General features: G+C 40.3%; 1 protein-coding gene across 5 annotated transcripts in view; it reads right to left on the minus strand.

Moving 5' to 3' along the window:
* The window catches only part of HEPH (hephaestin), a 171,816-nt gene that overhangs the window by 73,679 nt on the left and 70,303 nt on the right, over window positions 1-27,834 (minus strand). For all 5 annotated transcript variants that reach the window (XM_044234962.1, XM_044234966.1, XM_044234965.1 and 2 more), the window contains 3 exons: window positions 5,935-6,148; window positions 3,271-3,410; window positions 2,289-2,420 (listed from right to left, as the gene is read on the minus strand). In XM_044234962.1, coding sequence (XP_044090897.1) covers window positions 2,289-2,420; window positions 3,271-3,410; window positions 5,935-6,148 — 486 coding nt within the window. The remainder of the gene's footprint in view (window positions 1-2,288; window positions 2,421-3,270; window positions 3,411-5,934; window positions 6,149-27,834) is intronic.

The following is a 27,834-nucleotide window of genomic DNA, read 5'->3' on the forward strand; positions in this document are numbered from 1 at the left end:
GTGTTCCCTATTCCTGAGAGTAATGACCTTATAAAGAAGAGGTCATATAGTGTCTAGGACTTTACACTTCATGGAGTGTCTCTGGTGTGTGTTGTGTACACTCTGCTGCTGTGTTTTGGCTGCTCTATTCTTCAGGCCAGTCTTCTCTAAAGGCTTTTCTTGTCTGTATATGGCAGCATTTGGACCTTGGCCTGAATGTGGTGGATTTTATCTAGGTTTACACTGGTCTACTTGATAAATGAGACATTATGTTTCTTCCACTAGAATTGGAGCTTTACAAAAATAAATGTTTGGGAGACATAGTATGGATGACTAACTCCACTGGGAGTTAGTCAAGTTGGAACAAGAAAGGCAGTACTGGTAGAGTGCATATTTGTGGGACTTGGTATAAGCAGGTTAGGCAGTCAGTGACAGTGTTGTGCATTGTGCAGACACTAGTGCAGGTGGTTCTGTGCTTATGTGGAGGGTGGGGCAATGGCAACAGGCAGTTCCTTTCTCCCAGCAGGGGGGTTTCCTTGTTTGCTGCTTTCAGGAAATCACTTCCAGAAGAGCAAATAATCTCTGCTGCACATCCAAGTATTTTTTTGGATCGCTGTCTGTTCTTTTCATGCTGTCTGTTTCTGGGTTGTTTTCCTGCCTTCTCTCTAGGAGCATCTCAGTGCTTTCCAGACTCTATTCCTGCCAAGTCTGCTGAATTTTTTTTTAAAGATTTTATTTATTTATTTGACAGAGAGAGATCACAGGTAGGCAGAGAGAGAGAGAGAGAGAGAGGAGGAAGCAGGCTCCCCGCTGAGCAGAGAGCCCGATGCGGGACTTGATCCCAGGATCCTGAGATCACGACGTGAGCCGAAGGCAGCGGCTTAACCCACTGAGCCACCCAGGCACTCCAAGTCTGCTGACTTTTAAAACTTCAAACTTTTGGAACATGTTATGTGGGTGGGGGCCCACACTGGTCTTCTTGGAAGGCTCTTGCTGTGCTGGGACTGATGCAGGCTTATTCAAGGCATACAGCTTGGCACAATCAGGCTAGGCAGTGTATGTTGGACCAAGGTGCCCTTGAAAGGTGGCTTCATGCCTATGTGAAGGATCAAGGGAGGGCTATGGCATCCACTGGCTCTTTTTCCCTAAGAGACATCCTTGTCAATACTACCTCCCACAGACATGCTCCTAGAAGAGCAAACAATCTCCCTCCTGCATGCCTTAGGTGCCTGCTGACCTTTAAAACTCCAGTCTCCAAGCCCTGCTTGTTTCAAAAGCTCATAATAATAAGCTGCTCTCATTTCTCCAGCCAATGACTTTGGAGTGAATTCTCCTTTTGCACTACCTTGTGTGCTCTACTCCCATATGCCTCTCTCTGTGACCAGGGCTCCCTCTTCTCTGCAGAATGCATTATCCATATCTCCCCCAAACTGTATCTCTGTACTTCTTGCCTTCTTCAGTTTGGTCTTTTCTCTCCCTCTATTTGTGGAATTTGTTCTGTCTATACTCAGGCTGTTCTCTTAGGTATTCAGAATGATCCAATAATTATCTAGTTTTGTTCAAGTGACAAGAGGGGCCTTGTGTCCTCCTAGTATGCTACCATCTTAGCTGTCCTCTTAGGTACCCTTTGTTATACTTTTCTGGCAAAATTTAAAAACACTCATTAACACAAAAGATACTGTATTACAATTACAACTTTACTTGTCTCATAATAACCTATTTTTAAAGTAGGAACATGTATTATTTCCAACTACATTCATAATTTCTAAAATTGTCTCCTTACCAACTAGGCTGTCAGTAAGGATTTATTCAATGAATAAATGTGTAGAAGACAATTCAGTCAAGAACATGTCCACCCTACATTTTAGTATTAAGAACTTAGTATATGACCAGGTTTAAAAATTAATCTATAATAAGAAGACAATAACCTTCTCAATGACTGAGGTTAAGGATCAGTTTGTGGTCTGGGACAGGTCACTCTCTAGCCATGATTAGAAACAGACTATAGCCAAGGTTAACTTCAGATCTAGAGAAGGTTAGATGCTCAGTCTACATCCAGGCTTAAGTCCAGTACAAGACTTCATGTGTGACCAGTATTAAGGATGTCTGGCCGAACTAAAGACCTAAGATATGTACCCTGTTCTGAGATCAAAAATGAATACCTCATAGAGATAAATTAAGGTTGTGTGCCCTGGTTAATATTCTTATTTAAGTTCTCAAAGGGCAATGAAACAAAAAAGATCAAGCCAAGGTCCTGAAGCAGAGGTTCTACACAACCTTTGTCCCTTCAACTATGTGTTCCCACTCACCAGGTGCAGCAGCCAGTGGCCATCCAGTGCTAGATTCTAGCACTCCATGGGCATGAACAGAGTAGGGACGGCTGGCATTATTCTTGAACACCACAGTTAAGATATCACCAACCTCTCCTTTGAGAAGTGGACCTAATATATGCAAAAGAAGAGAAAGTCACATTAGTGGAGTAGTGGAACAGGGATACTAAAGGCATTGAAGAAAAGGACATACATATGGGGCTCCCTAGAATTAGGGGTTTCAGTTATTAGAATTAAAATCATAACTGGTTCATTTTTTTTTTTTAGTTCAGAAGCCCTTACACAGACAATGGCACCTACAGGATGAGGGTACTTCAATAAGAAGACTGTGTCACTACTTATCCCTATTTTCCCAGACCAAATTTCTATCTATTATCTATCTATCTATCTATCTATCATCTATCTATCATCTTTCTCTATCTATCATCATCATCATCTATCTATCATCTATGTAATTTCATAAGGATCTAGATAATTAGGACTCTATGGAATCACTATCAGTAAGGACTAAGAGTTGGGCACAGAGTAAACAAACAAACAAACACTGTTGGGTCCCTTCAAGGGCCAATAGCTTTCTTCTATGTGAGGACAAGAATGAGGAAACTAACTGGCCCTTAATTAATAATTAAACTGGGGGGCAAGGATTATACTGATTCCCTGTACATCATTTTTCTTACTCTTTGATATTCTTAATTTCCATTTCCTTTAGTATCTTTAAAACATGTATAACTGTCAGAGATCCCTAGGGATATTCCTGGAAAAATATGGCTCATGTTGCAGTAGAATTCATAAATCTCTCCACTTTGGTTGCTTATTTTTTATGGCTGATTTAAAAATTATGACTACTGTTCCATTTACCATAAGGAGAAACTAATAGAAAGAAATAAAGAGGCCTTCCTGATATGACGTAGCCTTCCTAGGAGCATCATAAACCTATAGATCCTAGGAGGAGCTAACTTACCTAATATTCCCAAGTGTTCCTCTGATCCAGTCCGTGGCCGAGGGATCTTGAATGTACCATCAGTGTATTCTCTGAATACAGCTTTCTTGTATCTGGAACCCAGGAGCCCATTCTGATTACTCAGAAAGATGTGACCATAACTAGAGGAATCCAAAGAGTGGTATTAGCACCTGGCCTTGACCCCTTATTTTCAGGTATGAGAAAGCTAAGTCAGACCCAACATCATATCACAGACAGAAGAAAGAGAAGACATATTCTTTCTAATGTCAGATTTCCCACATTGGCTCTATAACTGCAATAAAGATACCAGATCTAAAAACCTGTATATGTTTCCTTATTTATCATAATCTAGATTATAACTTGTAATATAATTTCTCTGACAAGAACAATGGAAAAAGAATCATAAGCTCTGGGTTTTAGCTCTCGTCTCCATTGGATGTCTCAGTTGGAATTATTTTGACAAACAGACAAGTTATAAGATGGAAGGAGAGCACTAACTGCTGCTGCTGCTGGAGAGCAAGGAATAGGAAGAGTTAAGGAGTAAATGGAATTTTACAGATTCCCCCTTATGGGATGCTTTCCTGTTTACAAATAACCATATTTTTTTAATCATTTGAGATTTCCAGTAGAATAATGAGATAGGTAGAAGTAGAACAAGTAGTCCAGAAGTGACAGAACTTATCTTCATTGATACCGTCAGACAGAAAGGGAGCTAGAACTTGAATACAACTCTGCTGCTTCTTCCTTATTTCCTTCTAATCAAGTTCTTTCACTTTATTGATTTATTGATTTATTTAAATTCAGTTAGCCAACATATTGCACATCCTTATTTTCAGAGGTAGAGTTCAATAATTCATCATATACCACATCACTTTAAAGATATGCAAACTAAGTACCAGGTAAGAAAGGTCACTTTCATGGTTCACCTCCCCTTCCAATTTACCCAAATTCCCTACTCCTCTCTAACACCCCTTGTCCTCCAACCATGAGAGACTATGGACTCTGAAAAACAATCTGAGGGGTTTGAAGTGGCGGGGGGTGGGAGGTTGGGGTACCAGGTGGTGGGTATTATAGAGGGCACGGCTTGCATGGAGCACTGGGTGTGGTGAAAAAATAATGAATACTGTTTTTCTGAAAATAAATAAATAAATAATAATTTAAAAAAATAAAAAATAAAGACAAGGTCATAATATAATGAAAAAAAAAAGAAAGGTCACTTTCTCTATGTTTCAGAACAAGTTAGCAAGAAGATTTTATTTGTTTATTTATTTTATTCTATTTTGTTAACATGTAATGTATTATTTGCTTCAGGGGGTACAGGTCTGTGAATCATCAGTCTTACACAATTCACAGCACTTACCATAGCACATACCCTCCCTGATTCCACAACCCAACCACCCTATCACTCCCACCCCACACCCCAGCAATCCTTAGTTTGTTTCCTGAGATTAAGAGTCTCTTATGGTTTTTCTCCCTCCCTGGTCCCATCCTGTTTCACTTTTTTCCCCTCCCTTCCCCCCACTACCCTCAACACTTTAACAACCAACAACTGACAAAGAAGACAGGAATTGCTCAAGAGTTGTGAGGGCACCAAAAATAATTATAGTGGAAATTGCTAAACTGTACTTCAGTTTCTGTTCTCCTCTCCTTCCTTTTTAGCAGTAGAATCACCTATATTTTAGCTGAATTCATGACCAGATAACCATGGATGACAGATTACATTTTCCAGGCTTTATTTTTTAGTACAGTTGACATACAAAGTTACATTAGCTTCATGTGTACAACACAATTATTGGATAAATATATACATTAGTGCCATATTCACAACTATAGCTACCATTTGCCTCAGTACATCTCTATTACAAAATCATTGGCTATATAACTTATGATGTGCCTTTATTCTCTGACTTATTTATTACATTACTGGAAGCTTGTATATCCCACTCCACTTCATTTATTTTTCCCAACCCTCCAACCTCTCCAAGTCCCAGACTTTCTTGCAGCTAGGTATGGCCACATTAGTAAGTTCAGAATAATGGGTTATGAAAGAAAGTGATGTATATAACTTTTAGGTCATTACCTTACAGATACTGCTGCTTGCCCTGGACTGCTTTCACCCTTGTATGATTGCTGGAAATGACTATAAGTAATATAGACATCTTAGTTTCAGAGATAAAAGAAAGTATTATGGGTGACTAGTTTACCTACTGGCCATGGGCTGCTTATATTTATACTATTAAGAAATAAAATTCTACTCACACTACTCTATGTTGGAATTTTTCTGCTGTGCATCTTCGCTGTACCTTAGTGACATTTTGTCAAGTGACAGGTAAGCTTGGGGTGTTCAGTCCTTTGAGTAAGACCTCTATATTTAAATTATGTTGTAGGCACTATAATCAACTAAAGGAAAAGAGTAAAAGATCAAGAGCAGGAAGATATGGGCAAAGTCTTTTACTTCAGACCCATCGGTATAGTACTATAGAAGAAACATTGAGTTCCAGCGTTCCAGCTTATCAACATCTTAGTACCTGTTCCAGATTTGCTGGTATCTTATTAGGTTACTTTAGATAACTGTTTCCTTTTCTCAGTACTTCAGTAACTTCTTTATCTGTAAAATGGTCCAGAGTCTCTGAAAGTGTGATCTCTTATTTTCTGAAACCTTACCTTTCCTCCTCAGACTGATTGTGCCATTCCAGTTCCCAGCTCCTGTCAGGGCAATAGTCCCACTCCACCTCTTCTGCCATGATGTAGTAGATTCTTGCAGCCTGGTACTGTTGGTGATCATCAGCTTGATGGACAGGACACTGGGAGACATTATAGACTGCTTTCATTCCCGATTCTCTATGGCTGCCTGCCTGGCAGTAAATTTCAAACATCCCTAAGGAAGAAACAGAAAGAAAAACCTGAATGTGAATATACCTGTGTAGTCCCTGGGGGATTTACGGCCTCTTTCTAGGCATACGGTAGAATGCAGGTAGTTTTATTAAAAATATATCTTCCCTGTTATCCTGCAATTGAATTACTGGCTATTTACCCCAAAGATACAGATGTAGTGAAAAGAAGGGTCATCTGTACTCCAATGTTCATAGCATCAATGGCCACAGTCGCCAAACTGTGGAAAGAACAAAGATGCCCTTCAATGGACAAATGGATAAAGAAGATGTGGTCCATATATACTATGGAGCACTATGCCTCCATCAGAAAAGATGAATACCCAACTTTTGTATCAACATAGATGGGACTGGACGAGATTTTGCTGAGTCAGGCAGAGAGAGTGAGTTAACATACAGTTTGCTTATTTGTGGAGCATAAGGAATAACACAGAGGACATGGGGAGATGGAAAGGAGAAGGGAGTTTGGGGAAATTGGAGGGAGAGATGAACCATGAGAGACTGTGGGCTCTGACGAACTAACTGAAGGGGGTGGGAGGTTGGGTGAGCCTAGAGGTGGGTATTGTGGAGGCCACGTATTGCACAGAGCACTGGGTGTGGTGCACAAACAATGAATTCTGGAGCACTGAAAAGAAGTTAAAAACAAATATTTTTTGTGGAAAGAACCAAGATGCCCTTCAACGGACAAATGGATAAAGAAGATGTGGTCCATATACACTATGGAGTATTATGCCTCCATCAGAAAGGACGAAGACCCAACTTTTGTAGCAACATGGACGGTACTGGAAGGGATTATGCTGAGTGAAATAAGTCAAGCAGAGAGAATCAATTATCATATGATTTCACTTATTTGTGGAGCATAACAAATAGCATGGAGGACATGGGGAGATAGAGAGGAGAAGGGAGTTGGGGGAAATTGGAAGGGGAGGTGAACCATGAGAGACTATGGACTCTGAAAAACAATCTGAGGGTTTTGAAGGGGCAGGGGATGGGAGGTCGGGGTACCAGGTGGTGGGTATTATAGAGGGCACGGATTGCATGGAGCACTGGGTGTGGTGCAAAAATAATTAATGCTGTTATGCTGAAAATAAAAAATAAATTAAAAAAAGTTAAAAAAAAAGGGTGTAGGTAGTTTCAGATAAGGTTCTTCTATGCTTTGGATAAAAGAATATTATAACTTTATTGAGAGCAGTGAGCACAGATATTAACACCTCTGGCTCCAATGCTGCACTCCTTAGGTTCAAAATTAAACTCCACCACAAGGATGGCTTTCCAGGGCTTATCACTGGAAGTTCCATATCCCTGTGGAAATTGCTCAGTTCTGAGCAAACTGGGATAGTTGGTCCCCCAACCCTGACAGTTGTTAGCTATTTAATCTTGAAGTAATTTTTAAGCCTCTCTATGTTTCAGTTCCCTCATGGTACAATGGGAATCAAATACTTTACTTATCTCACTGGGTTGTTTTAGAATGAAATAAAATAATATGCGTATGTTGCTTAGCATATTGCATAGTAAAAGTTAATATATGAAGCTATTAATAAGTAAATAAAACTACAATAATTATTATTCAAAAAAATTCATGGGCCCATTAAAAACAAAAACAAAACAAAACAAAAAACCTTCTTGACTACTGGGATGCTTATATCAGAGGACTTCCCCCTCACCCGGGTGTGACAATATTCATTGTTTATGTACCACACCCAGTGCTCCATGCAATATGTGCCCTCCTTAATACCCACCACCAGGCTTACCCATCCCCCCAACCCCTTCCCCTCTAAAAACCTCTGTTTCTCAGAGGTTGGTGATCATCAGCTGTCATAGTTCTCTCATAGTTCATCTTCCCCTCCGAATTCCTCCAATTCACTTTCCCTTTCCGTTTCCTACTGTCTGCCATGTTATTCCTTATGTTCCAAAAGCAAGTGAAACCATGGGATAATTGATTTTCTCTGCTTGATTTATTTCACTCAGCATAATCTCCTCCAGTCCCATCCATGTTGATACAAAAGTTGGGCATTCATCCTTTCTGATGGCTGATATAATATTCTATTATATCAGAGGACTTTGGAATAACTTTCCCTCAGTTTTTACAATAAAATATTTGGATATCTGTTTTAAAAATCACTGTTGTAGAGCTGCCTAGAGCTGATATCAAGCCCCAGGTTTTTATGTCAAGGACATTAAGGCTCACAGAGTGTTGATCAGGAGAAGCTGACTTTCTTAGAACATTTATTTTCATCATTCCTTCATTTCCTGCCCACTGCCTATCCCATCACTACAAACTTCTTTCCCCTGGCTTTTAAAGGCCTCTATGAGCTAGCTCCAAACTATGGCTCAGTCCCAAATTCAACCAGTGATCCAACTAAATTTGTTCCTGAATTCCCTTATCACATATCTCATTTCTATCTTGGAATTTTCACTCATGTTGTTGCTCCCTTTCTGAAATGCACCTGCCCATCATTCCCACAAATATTTACAAGACCTCACTCATTCTCCAAGATCAAATTCATGTTTCCTCTCTTCCAGAAACCTCTCCATGGCTATTCTGGCTCACACCAACCTCTCCAATCTTGGCCTCTTTACTCATGACACACTTCACATCTAAACCACATGATTAAACACTAAGTGCTCCTTTCTTCACAAAACAGTTTTTTCCACTAGTTTATATACTTCTTGAAAGAATCTATTCTTTTTTTCTACAACTACTTCTACTCTTCTATTTATCCTATCCTTCCACATCTATTCCATCAGTAAATCCTATTGGCTTTTCCTCCCAAATTATCCTTCCATTTTCACTCTCTCCGCTAGTCAAAGCCACCATTGTCTCTCACATGGAAACTTCAACAGTCTCCCAACTTTCTTCTCTGCTTCTTCCCCTTCTCTCTTCAACCATTCCTCACACAGGATTCGATGCCCTCTTGAACAAATATGATCCAGAGCACATTGCTCCCTTGCTTCAAATACTTCATTCATACTCAGAATGCAAACCAAGCTCCTAACTATGGTCTATAAGACACCACATAATATGAATCTCACCAACCTATTTCATGTTAATCTTTTTCTTAGCTTACTACAATACAACCCTACTGATCTTTCACTCTGACCCTTGAAAGGCCATTCTTGTTTCCACCTTTGGACATTGGCACGTCCTCGTCCCTCTGTTTTAAATATTCTTCTTAGAAATATTTATATCACTCCTTCCTCTTCATTATTTAGGTCTCAGTGTAAATATCACATTTTTCAAGAGGCCTTCCATGAACATCTTCTCTAAAGTAATGCCCCTATAATTTTATCACAACACTATATTTTATTAACTTAATGATATATATCACAATCTAAAATTATCTTATTGCTTTATGTATGTGTTTTTTCCAATTTATTTATTTTCAGAAAAACAGTATTCATTATTTTTTCACCACACCCAGTGCTCCATGCAAGCCGTGCCCTCTATAATACCCACCACCTGGTACCCCAACCTCCCACCCCCCTGCCACTTCAAACCCCTCAGACTGTTTTTGAGAGTCCATAGTCTCTCATGGCTATGTATGTGTTTTGACGTTTAATGTGGATGTTCCCAGAGAGTAAGAATCATTCTGTTTTTTTCAACCTTCTTCCCCAGTCTTAACACATAGAAGGTGTGCAATAAATATGCTTTGAGTGAATGCATGTGTGTGCAAATGAGTGGTTGCATATGTGGCCTAAAACTCGAGCTCAGTGATTGGTATGGAGAAGAAAGCCCAATAAATGCTGTAGGGGATGAGAACAAAAAGAAGACATTCTGGGAAGTTGTGAGCCTTTGGAATAGTTAGCACATCATCTAAATTTTCTCATATGAACATTATTACCCAAGCCACTCTTTAAATATTCTATTTTTGGAATCTGTGTTTCCTCCTAACTTTTTGACAAATTCTTTTCTGTTTCCTTATTTTGGCTTCTCTTCTCCCTTTTACCTCCTAAATATTGATTTCTGCTTTAAGTTTTCTTTCCTATAACATCACGTCTTATGGACTTGAACTATGAGAACACTCAAAACCACTAGCCTGGACTTCTTCTCCAACCTCTACATTTCTACCCATAACTACCAACTGTGAAAGCCACACCACCTGCACTTCACCAGGAAGTTAAAACTTGACATGCCCTAAAATGAATACTTGCTACCCAAACCTTACTATCCTTCCCTATTTCTGTACTTTCTCATTTGATTAATGGTTGTCACTATATACATAGTACGCAAGCTGGAAACTTCAGGCATCTTTTTCTTGCTCAGCCCCTCATCAAAGTTCCATAATTTCTTTCTCAAATATTCCTTAACTCTACCCCTTCCGTCCATCCTTATTGTTTCCACCCATTGGCAGGCTCTCATCAGATCTTGAAACAGCTTCCTAGTTTTCCTCCTATTAAGACTTATTTCTCATTATTCCTCCACAGGGCTGCTGTTAGCATTTTTCTTGGGATTATTCTTCACTGTTCATGAGTGCCTTAAATACTGATAAAAGTTTTATCATTTCTGACTCCCACTATCTAAATAATAGTATCATCTCCTCCATACCCCAATCACTGTGACAACTAAAAGTATCTTCACACATTTCCAAACAACTTTTAGCATACCACCTTGAGTTGAGGGTCACTGAATAAAATAAGTTTGTGTAACTTCTTCAAGAAGATGCTGATTCCAAGTCTTTCTATAAGCTTCCTACTAACTATAATATTGCTATCTTCTTCGGGCAGATGCTGCTTCCAAATCACTGCCTACAATAACATTTCTTCACCACCCATCCCCTATCTGTGCCTGATGACAGTTTACTCCCTCAAATGATCAGTTTGAGTGCCTGATTCTCTAGGAAAACTTTACTACACAAGTCAAGCAGAGTTTGTTATAGTTGTTACTATAGCTCCTGGAAAGATCATATCATATCCCTTTCACACTAACTGTGAGCTGCCTAGTTCATCCTCACATCCTTAGTATCTAGATAAATAAGTGGAAGAAAATGGATATTTACTATGTTTTGTGAAAATGTTATTGTAAAATAAAGGAAAAACAAAAAAAATAGGAATAAAAAGGAAGGAAAAACAGAGGAGGAAAGAAAAGATACAGAGTGAAACAAAAGAAAAAAATAAAACAGGGGAAAGGGAAAAATTAAAAAGAGAGAAATAGAGACAAAGAAAGAAATAAAGAGGGAATTGGAGAAAAAGGAAATCCAAAAAAGGGGAAAATCAAAGGAAGAAATAAAAGGGGAAAAAGAAGAAAAGTGAGGGGAAGGAAGGAAAAGGGAAAAAGAAAAGAAGGAAGACTAGAAAGAAGATGCAAGACTGGAAGAAGAAAATGAAAAAGAAGAAAAGACAAAAAGTAAGATGGAGAAAAAATAGAAGGAAGGAAATAATGATCAGAAATAAGAAATGAGAGAAAAAAAGAGAGAAGAAAAAGAAAAGATTATGAGAGAGGAAGAGGAAAAATGAGAGAGGGGAGGAAAAAGGAGCAGTGAAAGAAAAAATTTTAAAGGGTGTGGGGAAGAGGGGAATAATGCATAAAGAAAGCTCCAATAGTGAAAGAAAGGAAAAGTCCTTTATCGATCTTGGATATCAACTCTTAGTCTGTAGGGTCATTTCTGAATATCTCTTTCTATTCTGTAGGTTGCCTCTTTGTTTTGCTGACTTGTTTCCGTTGCTGTGGAGAAGATTTTTGATCTTGACGAAGTTCCTAAAGTTCATTTTCACTTTTGTTTCCTTACCCTTTGGAGACGTGTCTTGAAAGAAGTTGCTATGGCCAATGTCGAAGAGGTTAGTGCCTATGTTTTCCTCTAGGATTTTGATGAATTCCTGCCACACATTGAGGTCATTCATCCATTTATAATTTATCCTTGTGTATGGTGTAAGAGAATGACCAAGTTTGATTGTTCTCTACATAGCAGTCAAATTTTCCCAGCATCATTTTTTGAAGAAACTGTCTTTTTTCCACTGGATATTATTTATTGCTTTGTCAAAAATTATTTGAGCATAGAGTTGACGACCCATATCTGAGCTCTCTACTCCGGTCCATGGGTCTTTGTGTCTGTTTCTGTGCCAGTACCATGCTGTCTTGGTGATCACAGTTTGTAATAAAACTTGAAATCAGGCAACGTGATGCCCCCAGAACTGTTTTTCTTTTTCAAAATTTCCTTGGTGATTTGGGGTCTTTTCACAATTAACACTACAGACAAAGGGCTGAAATCCAAGATCTATAAAGAACTTCTCAAACCCAACACCCAAACACCAGATAATCATGTCAAAAAATGGGCAGAAGACATGAACATGTGTCTTCCTCTCCAAAGAAGACATACACATGTCTAACAGACACATGAAAAATGGTTAATCATCATTAGCCATCAGGGAAATTAAAATCAAAGCACATTGAGATACTACCTTGCACCAGATAGAATGGCAAAGTTTGTTTCCAAGGCAGGAAACAACAAATGTTGGAGAGGATGTGGAGCTCAGGGATCCCTCTTACACTTTGATGCTAATGGAAGTTGGTGCAGCCACTTTGGAAAACATTGCGGAGGTTCCTCAAAAAATTAAAAAAAAAAAAAAGCTACCCTATGACCCTGCAATAGCACTACTGGGTATTTATATCAAAGATACAGATGTAATGAAAAGAAAGGCCACCTTATACCAATTAGAATGGGCAAAATTAACAAGACACTAAACAACATATGTTGGAGAGGATGTGGAGAAAGGGGAACTCTCTTACACTGTTGGTGGGAATGCAAGTTGTTGCAGACACTTTGGAAAACTTAAAATAGATGAACATTTTTTCATGTGTCTGATAGCCATTTGTATGACTTCATTGGAGAAGTCTCTGTCCATATCTTCTGACCATTTTTTGATATGATTATTTGTTTTGTGTGTGTTGAGTTTGAGGAGTTCTTTATATATCCTGGATACCAACTTTTTGTCTGTACTGTCATTTGCAAATATCTTCTCCCATTCCTTGGGTTGCCTCTTTGTTTTCTTGACTGTTTCCTTTGCTGTGCAGAAGCTTTTTATTTTGATGAAGTCCCAGAAGTTTATTTTGGTTTTGTTTCCTTTGCCTTTGGAGACATATCTTGAAAGAAGTTGCTGTGGCTGATCTCGAAGAGATTACTGCTTATGTTCTCCTCTAGGATTCTGATGGACTCCTGTCTCACGTTGAGGTCTTTTATCCAGTTTGAGTTTATCTTTGTGTATGGTGTAAGAGAATGGTCGAGTTTCATTCTTCTACATATAGCTGCCCAGTTTCCCCAGCACCATTTATTGAAAAGGCTGTCTTTTTTCCACTGTATATCTTTTTCTGTTTTGTCAAAGATTATTTGCCCATAGAGTTGAGGGTCCATATCTGGGATCTCTACTCTGTTCCACTGGTCTATGGGTCTGTTTTTATGCCAGTACCATGCTGTCTTGGTGATCACAGCTTTGTAATAAAGCTTGAAATCAGGTAAGGTGATGCCACCAGCTTTATTTTTGTTTTTCAACATTTCCTTAGCGATTTGGGGTCTCTTCTGATTCCATACAAATTTTAGGATAATTTTCTCCAGCTCTTTGAAGAATGCCGGTGGAATTTTGATCGGAATGGCATTAAAAGTATAGATTGCTCTAGGCAGTATAGACATTTTAACAATGTTTATTCTTCTGATCCAAGAGCATGGAATGGTCTTTCATCTTTTTGTGTCTTCTTCAATTTCTTTCATGAGTGTTCTGTAGTTCCTCGAGTACAGATCCTTTACCCCTTTGGTTAGGTTTATTCCCAGGTATCTTATGGTTCTTGGTGCTATAGTAAATGGAATCAATTCTCTAATTTCCCTTTCTGTATTTTCATTGTTAGTGTATAAGAAAGCCACTGGTATCTGTACATTGACTTTGTATCCTGCCACGTTACTGAATTGCTGTATGAGTTCTAGTAGTTTGGGGGTGAAGTCTTTTGGGTTTTCCATATAAAGAATCATGTCATCTGCGAAGAGAGAGTTTGACTTCTTCATTGCCAATTTGGATACCTTTTATTTCTCTTTGTTCTCTGATTGCTGTTGCTAGGACTTCTAATATTATGTTGAACAAGAGTGATGACAGTGAGCATTCTACTCATGTTCCTGATCTCAAAGGGAATGCTGCGAGCTTTTTCCCATTGAGGATATTTGCTGTGGGTCTTTCATAGATAGATTTGATGAAGTTCAAGAATGTTCCCTCCATCCCTATACTTTGAAGCGTTTTAATCAGGAACGGATGCTGGATTTTGTCAAATACTTTTTCTGCATCAATTGAGAGGACCATGTGGTTCTTCTATCTTTTCTGATTAATTTGTTCTATCACATTGATTGATTTGCGAATGTTGAACTATCCTTGTAGCCCAGGAATGAATCCCACCTGGTCATGGTGGATAATATTTTTAATGTGCTGTTGGATCCTGTTTGCTAGGATCTTGTTGAGAATCTTGGCCTCCATAATCATCAGTGATATTGGTCTTTTTGGTAGGATCTTTGTTCATCATCACTAGCCATCAGGGAGATTCAAATTAAAACCACATTGAGATATCACCTTTCACCATTTAGAAGGGCCAAAATTAGCAAGACAGGAAACAACATGTGTTGGAGAGGATGTGGAGAAAGGGGAACCCTCTTGCACTGTTGGTGAGAATGCAAGTTGGTGCAACCTCTTTGGAGAACAGTGTGGAGATTCCTTAAGAAATTAAAAATAGAACTTCCCGGACAAGATGGAAGAGGCGTCTTTTTAGCTGGTACCCCAAAGTGAGCTGATTACCTACTAAAGGACTCTGATCACCCATGAAATCAGCCTGAGATCAGAATTATACACGTCTGGATCTCTACACGGGCAGAAGACGCCAGTGAGCAGGTAAAGTGGAATGGGAACAGTGGACTGATATCAGAAGATAAACAAAAGGGGGAGGGAGCCACCAGTGGCGACCGGTGGGAAAGTAATACCCCAATACGAGCCAGAGTGCCCTGCCTCTGGGGACCAGCATTAACTTGGAGACTGGTTGAAAGCACTCCAAAAGAGCAAAGGATTGCGGGGGGAAATTGTGGGAATTGGCGCAGCTAGGGACAGGGACTTAAGTCCCGGGTCCCAGACGGCCTCCCCGGCGCTGAGGCAGAGAGAGTGCGGTGAGAAACCAGCTCCTGGTCCCTAAGCCACCAGCGCGCCCCAGAGCGCGTGGGTTCTGGCTCCTGTGAGGGAATGGGAGCTGCGCTGGTCTACAGAACGAGCACTAGCCCTACCACAAAGCTTGAGATGTGCGGGCACGTCCTGGGTTACTGAGGCCTGGCGGGCGCTCCTTGACCCGCGCCATTGTTTCAAAGCCTAAGCCGTGCGCGCGCAAAACTCTTCCCCGGACAGAGGCGCGCAAAAGCCCAGCCTGGGGCTTACGGACCGTTCTCAGTGCCCCAGACGCGCGCCCGACCCACAGCCGCCTCTGAAGAAAGGTGCGCCCTGGCCGGGCACTCCCAGCCCGGGCCGGCGGCAAAATCTCAGTGTGCGATCGCTGCTTGGAATCTCTCTGGTGGTTGGGAGCTCCCAGACAGCCGCCACTGCCTTGGCATTGGGGACGAGCAAAAGATACTGCGCCCCCAGGGTCTGCAACTTGGAACCTGCGCTGCCAGCAGCCAAGGGGGAATTTATTCAGCTTCTGCACCCAGACTGAGGCTTCGCTCTGAGATGGAGATCAGGGTGCGGTTTGATTTCTTCTAATACTACAAAAAACATCAAAGGCGGTCAAGGTGAGAGGGAAAAAAGTGAACAAACCTAAAAACCGCCAAGGAACAAAAGCCTGAAAAAAACAAATTTCCCCAGAGCCCACCCCCTTGAGGGGGGTGGGGGGACTCAACTCAGGAAACGTCATTGACTGACAACCCACGCGGCAGGCCCCACCCCCAGAAAACAAACCAAGAAAGAATAAAAAAAAGGACTACAAGAGAACAACCACTACTTCATAGGAAAACTTGTATTATTCTCTCGTTTCCACTATTCCGGTTCATTCATATATATATATATATATATATATATATATATATATATTTTTTTTTTTTTTTTTTACACATAGGTAATTTTTTAACCTATTTGCCACCACAGCGAGCTATACAGGACATCAAATTCCATAATACCTTTCTAACCTGAACTTTTTGATACATACACCTATGTTTTTCTTTTGCATTTTTATTTTTTGAATTCCTTTTTTTAAAATTTTAGTTTAGTTTAGTCTAGTATATTCCTTTTTGTTTATATCCTCTAATATTCATATAGATTTAACTTCAAAGTAATCCCTTTTCCCCAATCAATACTACCCCTATAGGTAAACCAATTTTTAATCCCCTTTATGTTAGGAAACTTGAGTCCTTTAACAAAAATATCAAGATACATCCAGGAAGAATCAAAACAACCTTCCTCTGTATCTCTAACTACAGTCTTTAGTTTGAAGTCTAATTTATCTGATATGAGAATCGCTACCCCAGCCTTCTTTTGAGGCCCATTGGCATGAAAGATGCTTCTCCACCCCTTCACTTTCAGTCTGCATGTATCTTTAGGTTCAAAATGGGTCTCTTGTAGACAGCATATGGATGGGTCCTGTCGTTTTATCCAATCTGCAACCCTGTGCCGTTTTATGGGTGCATTTAGGCCATTCACATTGAGAGTGATTATTGATAGATACGTTTTTATTGACATCGAGTTACCTTTGAATTCTTTCTTTCTGTAGACTGTCTCTATATTTCTGTTCAATGCTCTTCTTGGAATTTTTCCTGTTTTATAGAACCCCCTTAATATTTCCTGCAGTGTCGGCTTGGTGGTTGCATAGTCTTTTAAGCCTTGCCGGTCTTGGAAACTCTTTATCTCTCCATCCATTTTGAATGTCAGTCTTGCTAGATAAAGTATTCTTGGCTGCATGTTCTTCTCATTTAGTGCCCTGAATATATCTTGCCAGCCTCTTCTGGCATGCCAGGTCTCTGTGGACAGGTCTGACGTTATTCTGATGGGCTTCCCTCTGTAAGTAAGGAGCCTCTCTGCCCGGGCGGCTTTCAAGAGATTATACCTACAATTATAATTTCTCTATTTGACTGTCAGGTGTCGTGATGTTTTTTTGGAGTGTATAATCTGGGGTGGAGACCGTTCAGCCTCTAGTACATGAACGCTGGTTTCATTCACGAGATTTGGAAAATTTTCATGAAAGACTTGTTCCACGATATCTTCTAGACTTCTTTCTTTCTCCTCCTCTTCAGGAATTCCAATAATTCTGACATTGGAACGCTTCATGGCATCATTTATATTCCTGATTCTGCTTTCGTGGGAACTAAGCTGTTTGTTCCAGGCTTCCCCCTGATCCTTTCTCTCTATCTGTTTGTCTTCCAGATCACTAATTCTATCTTCTGTCTCAGTTACCCTAGCTTTGAGAGAGTTTAGATTAGATTGGAACTCATTGAGAGCATTGTGGACCTCCTCCCTGGTAGCTTTGAGCTCTGCCCTAACATTGTGAACATCCTGTCTGGTTGCTTTCAGTTCGGCCCTAATCAATTCTGTTTGGTCATCCATGGCTTTCTCTAACCTAGCTATTGACTGGATAATTGTTAGCCTGAATTCTCTCTCCGACATATTGTCTATGTTGATAGCCGTTAGCTCTGTTGCAGAAGGTCCATCCTCTGTATTTTTTTTCTGTTGGGCATAATCCTTAAAGGAACTATCCACCAAGATGATCTAACAATTGTAAATATCTATGCTCCCAATATGGGAGCAGCCAATTACATAAGAAAACTGTTAATCAAGATAAAGAGTCATATTGATATGAATACAATAATCGTAGGAGATCTTAACACGCCACTCTCAGAATTAGACAGATCATCGAAGCAGAAAATCAATAAAGAAACAAGAGCATTGAATGACACATTGGACCAGATGGACCTCATAGATATATACAGAACATTCCACCCTAAAACAACAGAATACTCATTCTTCTCAAGTGCACACGGAACCTTCTCCAGAATAGACCACATCCTGGGTCACAAATCAGGACTCAACCGATACCAAAAGACTGAGATGATTCCCTGCATATTCTCAGATCACAATGCTTTGAAACTGGAGCTCAATCACAAGGAAAAGTTCCGAAGGAACTCAAACACCTGGAAGCTAAAGACCACCTTGCTTAAGAATGCTTGGATCAACCAGGAGATCAAAGAAGAACTGAAACAATTCATGGAAACCAATGAGAATAAAGACACTTCGATCCAAAACCTATGGGATACAGCAAAGGCGGTCCTAAGGGGAAAATATATAGCCATCCAAGCCTTGCTCAAAAAAATTGAAAAATCCAGAACACACCAGCTGTCTCTACACCTTAAAGAACTGGAGGATCAACAACAAATCAAACCAACTCCACACATAAGAAGGGAAATCATCAAGATTAGAGCTGAGATCAATGAGGGAGAATCCAGTGATACAGTAGAACATATCAATGAAACTAGAAGCTGGTTTTTTGAAAGAATCAATAAGATCGATAAGCCACTGGCTACACTAATCCAAAAGAAAAGAGAGAAATCCCAAATTCATAAAATTATGAATGAAAAGGGAGAGATCACAACTAACACCAAGGAAGTAGAAACAATCATCAGAAGTTATTACGAACAGTTATATGCCAATAAGCTTAGCAACCTAGATGAAGTGGATGCATTCCTGGAAAAATATAAACTACCAAAATTGAACCAGGAAGAAATCAACAACCTGAATAGACCGATATCTAATAACGAGATTGAATCAGTGATCAAAAACCTCCCAAAAAACAAGAGCCCAGGACCTGACAGAATCCCTGGGGAATTCTACCAAAACTTCAAAGAAGAAATAACACCTATTCTCCTGAAGCTGTTTCAAAAAATTGAAGCAGAAGGAAAACTTCCTGACTCTTTCTATGAAGCCAGCATTACCCTGATCCCCAAATGAGGCAAGGACCCTACCAAAAAGGAGAATTTCAGACCAATATCACTGATGAATATGGATGCTAAGATTCTCAACAAGATCCTAGCCAACAGGATCCAACAGCACATTAAAAAGATTATCCACGATGATCAGGTGGGATTCATCCCTGGGCTACAAGGATGGTTCAACATTCGCAAATCAATCAAATGTGATACAACAAATTAATATGAGAAGAGAGAAGAACCACATGGTCCTCTCAATTGATGCAGAAAAAGCATTTGACAAAATCCAACATCCGTTCCTGATTAAAACGCTTCAAAGTATAGGGATAGAGGGAACATTCCTGAACCTCATCAAATCTATCTATGAAAGACCCACATCAAATATCATCCTCAATGGGAAAAAGCTTGCAGCCTTCCCATTGAGATCAGGAACAAGACAAGGATGCGCACTTTCACCACTCTTGTTCAACATAGTATTAGAAGTCCTAGCAACAGCAATCAGACAACGGAGAGAAATAAAAGGTATCCAAATTGGTAATGAAGAAGTGAAACTCTCTCTCTTCGCAGATGACATGATTCTTTATATGGAAAACCCAAAAGACTCCACCCCCAAACTACTAGAACTCATACAGCAATTCAGCAGCGTGGCAGGATACAAAGTCAATGTGCAGTAATCAGTGGCTTTCTTATACACTAACAATGAAAATACAGAAAGGGAAATCAGAGAATCGATTCCATTTACTATAGCACCAAGAACCATAAGATACCTTGGAATAAACCTAACTAAAGGGGTAAAGGATCTGTACTTGAGGAACTATAGAACACTCATGAAAGAAATTAAAGAAGACACAAAAAGATGGAAGACCATCCCATGCTCTTGGATCGGAAGAATAAACATTGTTAAAATGTCTCTACTGCCTAGAGCAATCTATACTTTTAATGCCATTCCGATCAAAATTCCAACGGCATTCTTCAAAGAGCTGGAGCAAATAATCCTAAAATTTCTTTGGAATCAGAAGAGACCCCGAATCCCTAAGGAAATGTTGAAAAACAAAAATAAAGTTGGCGGCATCACCTTACCTGATTTCAAGCTTTATTACAAAGCTGTGATCACCAAGACAGCATGGTACTGGCATAAAAACAGAAACATAGACCAGTGGAACAGAGTAGAGAGCCCTGATATGGACCTTCAACTCTATGGTCAATTAATCTTTGACAAAACAGGAAAAAATATACAGTGAAAAAAAGACATTCTCTTCAATAAATGGTGCTGGGAAATCTGGACAGCTATATGTAGAAGAATGAAACTCGACCATTCTCTTACACCGTACACAAAGATCAACTCAAAATGGATAAACGACCTCAACGTGAGACAGGAATCCATCAGAATCTTAGAGGAGAACATAGGCAGTAATCTCTTTGATATCAGCCACAGCAACTTCTTTCAAGATACATCTCCAAAGGCAAAGGAAACAAAAGCGAAAATAAACTTCTGGGACTTCATCAAAATCAAAAGCTTCTTCACAGCAAAGGAAACAGTCAAAAAAACAAAGAGGCAACCCATGGAATGGGAGAAGATATTTGCAAATGACAGTACAGACAAAAGGTTGATATCCAGGATCTATAATGAACTCCTCAAACTCAACACACACGAAACAGACAAACACATCAAAAAAAGGGCAGAAGAGGTTGGGGTACCAGGTGGTGGGTATTATAGAGGGCACAGCTTGCATGGAGCACTGGGTGTGGTGAAAAAATAATGAATACTGTTTTTCTGATAATAAATAAATTGGGAAAAAAAGGCAGAATATATGAACAGACACTTCTCCAATCAAGAAATAGAAATGGCTATCAGACACATGAAATAATGCTCCTCATCATTAGCCCTCAGGGAGATTCAAATTAAAACCACATTGAGATATCACCTTACACCAGTTAGAATGGCCAGAATTAACAAAACAGGAAACAACATGTGTTGGAGAGGATGTGGAGAAAGGGGAACCCTCTTACACTGTTGGTGGGAATGCAAGTTGGTGCAGCCTCTTTGGAGAACAGTGTGGAGATTCCTCAAGAAATTAAAAATAGAGCTTCCCTATGACCCTGCAATTGCACTCCTGGGTATTTACCCCAAAGACACAGATGTCGTGAAAAGAAGGGCCATCTGTACCCCAATGTTTATAGCAGCAATGGCCACAGTCGCCAAACTATGGAAAGAACCAAGATGCCCTTCAACGGAAGAATGGATAAGGAAGATGTGGTCCATATACAGTATGGAGTATTATGTCTCCATCAGAAAGTATGAATACCCAACTTGTGTAGCAACATGGACGGGATTGGAAGAGATTATGCTGAGTGAAATAAGTGAAGCAGAGAGAGTCAATTATCATATGGTTTCACTTATTTGTGGAGCATAACCAATAGCATGGAGGACAAGGGGCGTTAGAGAGGAGTAGGGAATTTGGGTAAATTGGAAGGGGAGGTGAACCATGAGAGACTATGGACTCTGAGAAACAATCTGAGGGGTTTCAAGTTGCGGGGGTGGGTGGGAGGTTGGGGAACCAGGTGGTGGGTATTGTGGAGGGCACAGCTTGCATGGAGCACTGGGTGTGGTGAAAAAATAATGAATAATGTTTTCTGAAAATAAATCAATTGAAAAAAAAAACATTATACCTCAAAAAGAAATAGAACTTCCCTATTACCCTGCAATTGCACTACTGTGTATTTACCCCAAAGATACAGATGTAGTGAAAAGAAGTGCCATTTGTACCCCAATGTTTATAGCAGCAATGGCCACGGTTGCCAAACCGTTGAAAGAACCAAGATGGCCTTCAAATGATGAATGGATAAGGAAGATGTGGTCTATATACACTATGGAGTATCATGCCTCCATCAGAAAGGATGAATACTCAACTTTTGTATCCACATGGACTGGACTGTAGGAGATTATGCTGAGTGAAATAAGTCAAGCAGAGATAGTCAATTATCATATGGTTTCACTTATTTGTGGAGCATAACAAATAGCATGGAGGACATGGGGAGTTAGGAGAAGGGCGTAGTGGGAAATTGGAAGGGGAGGTGAACCATGAGAGACTATGGACTCTGAAAAACAATCTGAAGGGTTTTACGTGGTGGGGTATGTGGGACGTTGTGGTAACCAGGTGGTGGGTATGGATGGTGGTGGGTATGTATGGTGGTGGGATTGCATGGAGTACTGGGTGTGGTACAAAAACAATGAATACTGTTATGCTGAAAATAAATAAAAAATAAATTTAAAAAAAAATTAAAAAAAAATAAAATAGAGCTACCCTATGACCTGGCAATTGTACTACTGGGTATTTACCCCCAAAGATACAGATGAAGTGAAAAGAAGGGCTATATGTACCCCAATGTTCATAGCAACAATGTCCACAATAGCCAAAGTGTGGAAAGAGCCAAGATGCCCTTCAACAGGTGAATAGATAAAGAAAATGTTGTCCAGATATACAATGGAATATTACTCAGCCATCAGAAAGAATGAATATCTAACTTTTGCATCAATAAGGATGGGACTGGAGGAGATTATTCTAAGTGAAATAAGTCAAGCAAAGAACATCATTTATCATATGGTTTCACTTCCTTGTGGAACATAATAAATAATGTGGAGGACATTAGGAGAAGAAAAGGAAAGTCAATTGGGGGATATCAGAGGGGGAGAGAAACCATAAGAGACAGTGAACTCTGAGAAACAAACTGAGGGTTTTGGGGGGGATGGGGGGACGGTGAGCTTGGTGGTGGGCATGTCTTGCATAGAGCACTGGGTGTGGTGCATAAACAATGAATCTTGGATCACTGCATCAAAAACCAATGATTATTTTGTGGTAACGAACATAACACAATATAAAAAAAGAAAGGAAATAGATGCTGAAGGACTAGGGCAATTATAAATAATAATTTTTTTCTCTTTGGTGTTGAGAACTCTAACATGAATTTGATGGAAAATAAGACATTACAAGCCCTAGCTTTGTATCTGCGAATTTTACTATCTATTAAAATTCTAGTGTCATTAGTTCTATTGGAAGACCTGAGGTACATAAGATAATATTTTTAAATACAATTGTTCATTTCTATTAAGTGTAATATAAACTTACTAAAATTTAAAACAAAGCAAAAGGAGGATAAAAAGCCACCAATAAACCCAATAAACCCACAGGACTCAAACATTCTTGACACTTTGCTGCATTCTTTTCTGGTCATTTTTTGTTTCCAATTTTTTAAACATAACTGTAAGCATCCAGTACACAAAGTGCTGAATACTCCTGGTGAGGTTTTTAAGTCATCTGCAAAGCTGCTTAATTACATATGTGTATTTACCCAAATAACTTTTACATGATAAAATGTTAGACATAGATGGAATCTAAAGAAACACTCTACTCAGGGGTAGGGGGCAAGATGGAGGAGACGGAGGAGGCACTGTTTCAACCGGTCCTTAAAGTGAGCGTGTTATCTACCAAAGAACTCTGATCACCCATGAAATCAGCCTGAGATTAGAATTATACATTTCTGGATCTCTATGGGGAGAGAAGACACCAGCGGACAGGTTAAAGCAGAGTGGGAACACTGGACTGATATTGGAAGATAAACAAAAGGGAGATGGAACCACCAGAAGCAACCCATTGGAAAGTAATACCCCAACATGAGAGTGCCAGGTGATTGGGAGTCTGGTTAAAAGCACTCAAAAAGAGCAAAAGATCTTAAGGGGAAATTGGTGGAATTGGGCAGTTAGGGACAGGGGCTTAAGCCCACGGGCCCAGGACAGCCACCACTGGCACTGTGCCAGAGAGAGTGCCATGAAGAAGCCAGGCCTTGGTCCCTGAGCCACCAGAACTGAGAGCACACGTGAGATAGTCTAGTGTGGATACCAGCTGGTGCTCTCTAGAAACACAGCCTTTTGCACTTTGCACACATGCTGTGCAACAGGGGTCTGAGTCGCGCTCCACACCCTCCCCTGATAGAAGTCCATGCAGGAACTAGCTGGTGCTCTCTAGGGCCAGTGAGAGTCTGAACATTCCCAGCCCAGGCCAGGGTGAAAATCTCAGCATGCTGTCTTTGGTTGGGAACTCTCTGGTGGTCTGGACGTGCCCAGACAGCCACAGCAGAAGCAGCCACTGGAAGCCAGCTCCCTGGACAAGTACTTCTTGTGGTTTTGGTAGCACTAGGATACAAGTGGGAGCTCCAGAGACCCGAGACTGTGGTTGGGGTCATGCATTGCTGGTGGGAGGTGGCAGAGGGGGAGTTTATGTGCTCTTGAGCACCTAGAGGAAAACAGTCTGAGGCTTCTTTCTGAGATGGAGGTCCAGGTGCAGTTTGCTTTCCTCTTAACCTCAGAAGAACCGCCAAAAGCACCAAGGGGAGGAAAAGGAAAAAAAAAAAAAAAAACCTCCAGAGGGGGGATGCAAGATGATGGGGAAGTAGGAGGAGGCGCCCTTTCAACCTGTACCCTAAAGTGAGCTGATTACCTTCCAAAGAACTCTGATCACCCATGAAATCAGCCTGAGATCAGAATTACACAACTCTGGATCTCTACCAGAGCAGAAGACGCCAGTGGGCAGGTAAAGCGGAGTGGGATAGTCGGACTGATATCAGAAGATAAACAAAAGGGGGAGGGAGCCACCAGAGGTGACCCATTGGAAAGTAATATCCCAATATGAGAGTGCCCTGCATCTGGGGACCAGTATTAACTCTGGAGTCTGGTAGAAAGCACTCAAAAAGAGCAAAGGATCAGCAGGGGGAAATTGGGGGAATCAGGGTGTTAGGGTCACGGGCTTAAGTCCCCAGACCGAGGACAGCCACCTCTGGCACAGAGCCCGAGAGAGTGCGGCAGAGAAACCAGGTCTTGGTCCCTGAACCACCAGGGTTCCTGAGAGTGCATGTTGCCCGGCTCCAGTGAGGGGCTGGGAGCCTCACCAGCCAACAGAAGCATAGCCTTTTTGCAGTCCCCATGCAAGTGCCCTGTGGTGCCATCAGAGTCCGAGTCATGCCCCGCACCCTCCGCTGAGAGAGGTGGGCACAGGCACCAGCCCAGTGCTCTCAGACCCAGAAAGACCAGTCACTCCCAGCCTGGGCCAGCGGGAAAATCTCGTGTGCAATCACTGCTTGGAACTTCTCTGGCAGTCTGGAGCTGCCCAAACAGCCGCCGCTGCCGTGGTTTTGGGTACAAGCAAAAAATCCTGAGTCCCCAGGGACTGCGACTGGGAACCTGCTCTGCCAGCGGCCAAAGGAGGATTTATTTGGGCTCTGCAGCCAGACTGAGGCTTCTCTCTGAGAGGGAGGTCAGGGTGCAGTTTGCTTTCCTCTAAACCTACAAAAACCATCAAAAGCACTCAAGGTGAGAGAGAAAAACAAAAGTGAACAAATATAAAAACCTCCAGAGAACAAAAGCCTGAAAAAATGGTTTCCTCAGAGCCCACCCCCTTGAAGGGGGCGGGAGGACTTAACTCAGAGAATATCATTGACTGAAAACCCACGTGGCAGGCCCCACCCCAGAAAACCAACCAGGAAAAAAAAAAAAAAAGACGACAAGAGAACAACCACCAATACTCCATAGGACAATTTTTATTATTAATTCGTTCCCACTATTCTGGCTCATTTTTTTATATAGATAATTTTATATTATTATATAGATAATTTTTAAACTATTTACTGTCACAGTGAGATGTCCAGTACATCAAATTCCATAATAACCTTCTAACCTGAACTTTTTGATACATACATCTGTGTTCTCCTTTTGCATTTCTATTTTTTAAATTTCTTTTTTTAATTTTAGTTTAATTTAGTCTAGTTTATTCCTTTTTTAAATTTTTATATATTTTATAATTTTTCTAATATTCATATAGAGTTAAACTTCAAGGTAATCCCATTTCCCCAATCAATGCCACCCCTATAGGTAAACCAATTCCTAACCCCCTTTATCTTAGGAAAGTTGAGTCCATTAACAAAGATATCAAGATACATCCAGGAAGAATCAAAACAACCTTCCTCACCCACACTGAGAATTTACAAACACTCTCCCATCTTTTTCTTCCACCAGTATTTCTGTGTTTTTGCATATATATATTTATATATATATATATATATACATATATATATATATAATTTTTTTCTCTTGTCATATACTTTTATCAGTCCTTTTGTTTACCTGGTTTTGTTTATATACTTCTAAATCTTACCTTAGGGCCCATTTGGGCTGAACCATCTCTTTTATCTCATTTCGTTCCTGTCTCTCTCCCTCTCTCTTTTTTTCTATTCCTTTTCTTTTTCCTCTCATTTGGGTGGGGAACCCTGATTGCTCAGACGTGTTCCAGGGTGCACCTTGACTGCACCACAGTCAATACATCCAGCTACACCCGTTCAGCCATCTCTCACCTAAATGACTAGGAGGAGGAATGCCCAACAGAAGAAAAATTCAGAGGATGAACCTTCTGCAACAGAGCTAACAGCTATCAATAAAGACAATATGTCAGATAGAGAATTCAGGCTAACAATAGCTAGGTTGGAGAAAGCCATGGGTGATCAAACAGAATTGATTAGGGCCAAACTGAAAACTTCCAGAGATCATGTTTTCAATATTAGGGAAGAGCTAAAAGCTACCAGGGATGAGCTTCACAATGCTCTCAATGAGTTCCAATCTAATCTAAATTCCCTCAACGCTAAAGTAACTGAGATAGAAGATAGAATTAGTGATCTGGAGGACAAACAGATAGAGAGAAAGGATCAGGAGGAATCCTGGAGCAAACAGCTTAGAAGCCACAAAAACAGAATCAGGGAAATAAATAATGCCATGAAACGTTGCAACATCAGAATTATTGGAATCCCTGAAGGGGAGGAGAAAGAAAGAAGTCTAGAAGATAGAGTGGAACAAGTTCTTCATGGAAATTTTCCGAATCTCATGAATGGAAACAGTGTAATGTACTAGAGGCCGAAAGGTTTCCCCCCAAGATTACAGATTCTCAAAAGTCCTCGAGGCACCTAATAGTAAGAATTAAGAATTATGATTGTAGGCAGAACCTGTTGAAAGCAGCTAGGACAAAGAAGATCCTTATGTACAGAGGAAAGCCCATGAGAATAACATTAGACCTGTCCACAGAGATCTGGCACGCCAGAAAGGGCTGGCAAGATATATTCAGGGCACTACATGAGAAGAACAAGCAGCCAAGAATACTTTATCCAGCAAGACTGACACTCAAAATGAATGGGTAGATAAAGAGTTTCCAAGACCGGCAAGGCTTAAAATACTATGCAACCACCAAGTCGATACTGCAGGAAATATTAAAGGGTGTTCTATAAAAGAGGAAAAAGCCCAAGAATAGCATTGAACAGAAATATAGAGACAATATACAGAAAGAAAGACTTCAAAGGTAACATGATGTCAATAAAAACGTATCTATCAATAATCATCCTCAATGTGAATGGGCTAAATGCACCTATAAAATGGCACAGGGTTGCAGACTGGATAAAACGACAGGACCCATCAATATGTTGTCTACAAGAGACCCATTTTGAACCTAACGATACACCCAGACTGAAAGTGAAGGGATGGAGAAGCATCTTTCATGCCAATGGTCCTCAAAAGAAAGATGGGGTAGCGATTCTCATATCAAATACATTAGATGTTAAAGACTGTAGTCAGAGATACCAAAGGACACTACATCATTCTTAAAGGCAGTATCCACCAAGATGATCTAACAATTGTAAATATCTATGCTCCCAATATGGGAGCA

This window comes from Neovison vison, chromosome X, assembly GCF_020171115.1.
Source record: "Neovison vison isolate M4711 chromosome X, ASM_NN_V1, whole genome shotgun sequence".
In the NCBI taxonomy this organism is placed as follows: domain Eukaryota; kingdom Metazoa; phylum Chordata; class Mammalia; order Carnivora; family Mustelidae; genus Neogale; species Neogale vison.